This window comes from Mesoplodon bidens, assembly GCF_964165515.1.
Source record: "Mesoplodon bidens genome assembly, chromosome: 4".
NCBI lineage: Eukaryota > Metazoa > Chordata > Mammalia > Artiodactyla > Ziphiidae > Mesoplodon > Mesoplodon bidens.
The window spans coordinates 124,808,046-124,814,968 of NC_138160.1; the positions used below are offsets into that span (position 1 = coordinate 124,808,046).

Genomic DNA, 6,923 nt, shown 5'->3' on the forward strand with positions numbered 1-6,923 from the left:
TTAAGTCAGTTAAGTAGGACGTGACTTTGGACAAGTCCTTTGCCTTTGCAGACCTTGACTTCTCATCTCTATAAAACAAGGGGGGAGTCAGGGTATCTCTACTTTTTCCTTTAAGCACTGTCATTCTATGGAGCTTGATCAGAGGAAACTACCATATCAAAATATTTGAATGGGATAAGTGTCCCCGACTCAATTAAGGAAATAAAGAATGAAAACACAGAAGATTTTGCCATAGTATAGTCGCTTTGTGAATAGTGATGGTAAAATAACACCCAGTGGCATAAGAAGGGCTGGAACCTTTTGATTATGATTTCATAATGATAGTTTATTTAACACAAGTATCTGAAAAATGATCCAGATGGCATATGTGCTACATTGTCAATATGACTCACTCTGATTTGGATTCAGACAGACTCTTCTACATTAAATGTGTTCCTCCAAATGTAACAAATAAATTGAGATTCAGGGAAAGTACCCAAGAAATATCAGACAAGGTGAACTTCACAGGCACTTTATCATAACACTGTTCACTATAGCAGCATTTCCCAAAAGTTGTACTTAGATGCTTTAACTCGATACATGGACAAACATGTATTTTTAGTAATTATTTCCCCTGAATTTGTGTTTTATTTACAGAAATATCCATTAGCTTAATGTTCCCTGGCCCCTCTCTGCTCCCTTACTCATTCCTGCCTGATTGGTGAGTTTGGAGAAAAAACTAAGTATGGTAGCTCAGTCTTTCTCTCCTTACTGTTTGAATCTGTCTCCTTCTGAATCCTCCTCCTTGGCTGTGAGGGAAATGGGGCCACACTGCAGGTCAAGCCTGTCAGTGGATGTCTCTATCCAAGCCTGGGGTCCACTCTAAGGGAGCCCGTAATCATCCAGCTCCTAAGCAACACCCCCAGTGCAGCCTTTATTAGTAATGAACCTCATGCTTTGAACTCTTTTTTCCTGATTTTTGTCTATCTTTCAGGTGGTGCTAAACTTGAGTGAGAAAGATGACATTTATTGAGTCTCCTCAAATTCCAACACTCACATCCATCTTAATAGATACTGGAAAAAATATATGGCCCATTAATGAAACCTTATATTTCCACAGATATTATTGTCTAATATGAATATCATTCTTTTAAGGAGGTCACTTTAATGTTGATTAAACAAAAATATTAAGAAGACAATAATATAAATGGTACAAAATTATAAACTTAGCAAATTTGTAGAAAAAAATTTAGGAATTATGTGACTGACAGAAGTTTGGGAATTATTGTACCAAAGAGCAGAATGTAATATAAAGCATTTCTTGGTTCCATCCAGGAGCTTCATCAGACCAAAAAGATTGTCAATTCAGGAGAAAGGCTTGTAGTTGACGAAACCTTATATAATACAAGAAAAGTATGGAATAGCAATACCGTAAGTTAAATTGGAAATATCAATGTGAAATAATAACCTTAATAAGTATGTTTTCAGCTCTCAGTGACCCAGTAGCAACAGCAATGCATTCTTGCTCCCCACACATTTCCATGTGCATCCCCAGAGCCCAGCTCCTGGTCTTTAGAATTATTTCCTATTAAAAGAAAACAGAATCCTTTGGAAGGTAGCTAATTTCATGATTTATGATGGAAAAAAAAATTTCAGAACATCTCTCCAACATCCTATTGTTGCCAAAAAGCAAGAGAGTTTTCAAAAATATTAGGGGCAGTTTATAAAGGATAAAGGAGTCAACATAAAGGGCTCCCCAGTGACCATACGTTGACAGTTTTTTTAACAAAATTACTATTATACAAATAGAGCAGATATAACACACACACACAAATCAAATGGTTGCCCAGGTCAAAAAATAGAACTTTGCCACCTATTCCATAAGCTCCTTCCATGAGCCTCATTCTGATCACACCCCCTTCCCCTTCCTCATATCCTCACTTTTATAATAATGACTTTCTTATTTTTTGTTTTTTTGATTTTATCACCCAAATGTGCATCCTTAAACACTATAGTTTACTCTTGCCCATTTAAAAGAAGATGCATCTCTTAGGATGAAGTTACAATTTGAGCATCAAAAGCACCGTCACCATCATCATCACCATCACCATCACCATCACCATCTCCATCATAATCATCATCATGGTTTACAGGAAAAGATGAGTTTTGTGAAAGACCATGAATTCAAAATGACTTAAAATAGAAAAGTTATTATGAAGCTTGCCCGAAAGATTACTGTAATAGAAAGTAGTGACTATAATAGATCATGTTTATTTTTATTGATTTTAATAATTAAGAGGGTTTGATATTTCTTCTATGAATCTTGTATGTTTATAAAGCACAGTCATATGTCTGCTTTATCTGTTAAGAATAAACACTGGACACTGTAAGTCAAATAGCCCCAGAAAATGTAGATGCCAAGAACAAGAAGGACTATTCAGTTTGGGTGGGCACCCACAATAACCAACAAGAAAGGGGGTTCCACAGTGTTTGCCAGATGAGCTACAGAGGAACACTAACTACACAGACTTAATCTCTCAACCCCTAGGAGATTAAATCTCAATGCTAATAAGGGAGATGTAATTTTTAATGCTAAGAGACAAAAATCAATACTTGATTATGACAAGATAATAGGTTATATATAAGAATGGCCAAGTGATTTTTTTAATCAGAAATAAATACTAGGTTGCAAAATTAAAACCCTAGGCATAAGATAAGGCCTGAAATAGTTGCACTGGAATTAACAGGTGTAATTTACCTATAGAAAATTATAGTTAATTTTTAGAGTTAAGCTTTCATAGAAAAGCTTAATATAGAAAGGTAGTTTGGGTTAGAATCATCTTGAGAGAAACAAACAAGTATGATCAAGAATTAGTCAGTCAATATACCAAAGTTCTGCAATCTAGGCAGTTCTGATAAGGTTATCTTTTCTTCAGGATCTGCTAAGAATTTTATGACTCAAGGAAAGGAATAAAATTAATAATGCTGAAACTCTGAGGGTATCTAAAAACAAATATAGAAAAACAAGAAGAGAAATAAGAAACACATTAAACCTATGATATTGATGCTTTAGAGTAAATTTAAGTGAAACTATAACAATAAGTTCTGTAGCCTTTGTTTTATATGTTTGTGAATCATGGTTTCAAAGTGTTTAAAAGGATCAGCTGTTCTAAATATATAATTACAGTTAGTTTAAACTGTTTTAAATGATATGCTTAATAAATCTGTAAACAATATTTAAAGGCTCCAAGAAAAAATTCATTTTCAGTTTGGGGTATTAGATTCATGAGTTTAATAAATTGAACATTAAACAAAGAACAAATGATTCTGTGTATTCCTCTCCGTGGGAAAACCTTTTGGATTTAAATGATCTGTCAAAAAAAAAAAAGAAAACAAAACAAAACAAAAGAAATGATCTGTCAGTAAAGACCTAAAGAGAAGGTAGTCTTACCTTGTGTTAATTATCTATCCCTATGTAACTAATGGTCCCCAAACTTACTGGCTTAAAGTAACATTTATTATCTCAAAGTTTAGCATCCCACAGGCCAGGGATCCAGGCAGGGCTTAACTGGGTGGCTGTGGCCCCAGGTCCCTCACAAGGCTACAATTAAGAGGTCAGCTCTGGTTGAGTCTCAAGCTCACCTAGGGAAGGAGCAGAGGCTCACACATCCAAGCTCACACATGTGGTTGTCGGCAGGATTTAGTTCCTAGTGGTTGCTGGACTGAGGACCTCCATTCCTCCTTGGCTGTTGGCCAGGAGCCACCCTCTGTTCGTGGCCATGTGACCTCTCTATAACGCAGCTCACAGCATGGCAGCTGGCTTCATCAGGTGAGGAAGCAAGAAAAGCCAGAGAGTCATAGTCTTTTATAATCTATTCTCAGAGATGGCATCCCATCATTTTTGCCATAGCCTACTGTTTGAAGCAAATCACTCAGTCCAGTTCACACTCAAGGGGATGATTGCACAGGATGATTACCAGAAGGTGGGGATCATTGGGAGCCATTTTAGAAGCTGTCTACGTGTGAAATTTCCCAAGGCACTGGCCCATACGGCAATATACTGAGGGCCATGTGTGTGCAACCAAATGTCATGTCTCTGCAAACACCAAATCACCAATCATTTACTGAGCACCTTCTATGCACCAGGCTTTGTAGGAGATGCTGGGGATACAGTGATAGATGAGGCACACTTCCTGCTCTTAAGGAGCTCATAGCTCAATGAGAGACCCACAATTCAAGGAGAGTTAGCCACTCTCTCTTCTCTTCCTCTCCTATGGCAAACATAATTTTATTTTGCAAATATTTATTTAAATCTCTGGTTCCGGGGTCATTTCTTTGTCCTTGCGGCATCAGGCAGGAGACTGCCGAGGCGGACTCAATGACTGAGGCTGATGTAAATCTGGAGGCCTACCCTCTTGCAGATGCCCACCTCACCAAGAAACTATTGGACCTTGTTCAGCAGTCATGTAACTACAAGCAGCTTCAAAAAGGAGCCAATGAGGCCACCAAAATCCTCAACAGAGGCATCTCTGAGTTCATTGTGATGGCTGCAGATGCCGAGCCCCTGGAGATCATCCTGCACCTCCCACTGCTGTGTGAGGAAAAGAATGTGCCCTACGTGTTTGTGTGCTCCAAGCAGGCCGTGGGGCAAGCCTGTGGGGTCTCCAGGCCTGTCATCGCCTGTTCTGTCACCATCAAAGAAGGCTCACAACTGAAGCAGCAGACCCAATCCATCCAACAGTCCATTGAAAGGCTCTTAGAGTGTGGCCTCTGCCACACTCCCTGCTGCTGACTCCTACCCCAGGAGTTATGTATCGTTTGTCTGTTAGCATATAGTATTTCCAGCTACCTTTTATTGTTATAAAATATTTTAGTGCTCAAAAAACAAAAAAAAAATCTCTGGTTCCCTGTGAGATTATAATGTCCCCAAGAAAAGGTACTATGTCTGTTTCATCTTTTGGCTCCTCGTGTCTTGCACATGACCTGACTCATAGGAGGCCTTCAACGGCATAACACTTTGAACCTAAAAAGCAGCCATGGTCAATAATCTACTAGCCATTCGCATCTAAATGTGAATTAACGGCCCCAGTCTTCTGAGAATTAATCATTAATAGGGAAAGAAGGACTTGGGAGCTGGACAAAAGTGATGCTAAGGGAAATGTACAAAGAGGAATCTTGTCATGTTAAAGGAGATACAGGTTGACTCTAATTTTGTCAAGGCCTGATTTAACTTCCCCCTCCCACTTCCTTCCCCCACTGTCCCACCCCCAAGCAATGAGGAAGTTCTACCGTATTATGGTTCCAAGTCTTCTCTTCTCTGGGCTGTACACGTTCTTTAACACAGGCAGTAATTATATGCCACAATCTGACACAGACATAACTCCATTTCTCTCTCACATAATTGCAGGAATGCAAACTCTCTATAATCACTGTGGTTAATTAGAAAATGAGGAGACGCAACTAATGAGGACAGGTGATAAAAACAACTGTGAACATTTCTTTCAAATTTACCTTTAGCATAAAATTCACTCAGCTTAAGCTCTAGTGAACCACAGAAGTTTTTTATAAATGTCACCAGCACAGGTCTAAATGAATATTTTACCACAGCAATTCGTGTTTTCAGAAGGCTTAGAATAAGAACAACATCTTCTCTATAAATGTAAGCTTAGTTGATGTCTTTGGAAAGGTAAATTATGTGGATTTCAAAAAATATTTTAACTATGCAACATTCTCTTCAAGAAGAATCTTATCTGGAAAAAAAACAAGGATGCCAAAAAAAAAAAAAACCAGAAAAATAGTAGACTTATTCTAGAGGCAAAGGTTTCAGGAGTGTGGACTCTTGCCCTCCTCATCCCACAGAATCCCCTGGACAGGAAGGGAAGGGAAGATAAGTCATTTCAAACCACAAGCATCTTCCAAGAAGGGTGGGGTGTGTGAAAGAAAACCCCTGGCCCTGCAGATCTTGGCCTGTGGAGAAGCAGATAGGCCTTGAGGCTAAGCCATGTTTGGGAATAGGGGCCATGAAGATGAGTCACTCTACCCAACAGATTAATAAAAACAGAGGGTGGGGGCTTCCCTGGTGGCGCAGTGGTTGAGAGTCCACCTGCCGATGCAGGGGACACGGGTTCGTGCCCCGGTCCAGGAAGATCCCACAGGCTGCAGAGCGGCTGGGCCTGTGAGCCATGGCCGCTGAGCCTGTGCGTCTGGAGCCTGTGCTCCGCAACGGGAGAGGCCACAATAGTGAGAGGCCTGCGTACCGCAAAAAAAAAAAAAAAAAACAGAGGCTGAACTAGAAAAGAAAGGAAGGACCAGCAGGATGGCTGCAAGTGGCCAGCACAGTCAGCAAAGGTAGTCTTGCTGAGTTAGATTGCCTCATTACAATCATATAAGGTCAGCCCCCATTTTCCTACAGCTTGTTCCTTTCACAAAGGCATAGTGAGGCAAGACGTTTGTGAGGACCACAGCAAGGGCCTGCAGGTGTATAGTCTGGGTGGACGTGGCACCCAATGGAAAGGAACATCCTGTGTGGGACTGAAATCGAGCAGGACCCTGTGGGGCTCCTGGGCATGGAAGCCTTTCCGTGTCCCCCATTTCTTGTTTGTAGGGAATAGTTTCCAGCCTCCATGACCTTCCCTGAGATCCAAAGGGCAGATTCCAACAGTTGCTAATCAGGGAAGGGAGGGGGTGCAGAGACATGGGCGAAGCCGCCAAGAAACAACAGTGCAGCTTTGGAACAGGATCCTGGTTCCACCTCAAGGGATATAGGACATAACAATATCTTTAAGCTCTTCTGCAGATCTAAAACCTCCACCAACTGGAAGATGTCCCAGAGAGAAGGTCACAGTTTGATAACCTCGAGAAGCTCATCAGGACTACCTGAGGCCACATTAAAGGAACCAGAGAAGTTCATCAGGAGGCCGGATTAAAGGAGAACAGGCCCTGCA

The 6,923-nt window shown here is 40.5% G+C and overlaps 1 protein-coding gene across 1 annotated transcript; it reads left to right on the plus strand.

Annotated features, from left to right (window-relative positions):
* The first annotated feature begins 4,355 nt into the window (after positions 1 to 4,355).
* On the plus strand, positions 4,356 to 4,875 carry LOC308615429 (NHP2-like protein 1). The gene has a single exon (XM_081230835.1). The coding sequence runs from the start codon at positions 4,358 to 4,360 to the stop codon at positions 4,769 to 4,771; it is 414 nt and encodes a 137-aa protein (XP_081086961.1). The 5' UTR covers positions 4,356 to 4,357; the 3' UTR covers positions 4,772 to 4,875.
* The last annotated feature ends 2,048 nt before the right edge of the window (positions 4,876 to 6,923 follow it).

What these genes read in the sequence shown, in the direction of transcription:
- LOC308615429 (XM_081230835.1), top strand. Translation starts at nt 4,358, where the DNA reads ATGACTGAGGCTGATGTAAATCTGGAGGCCTACCCTCTTGCAGATGCC.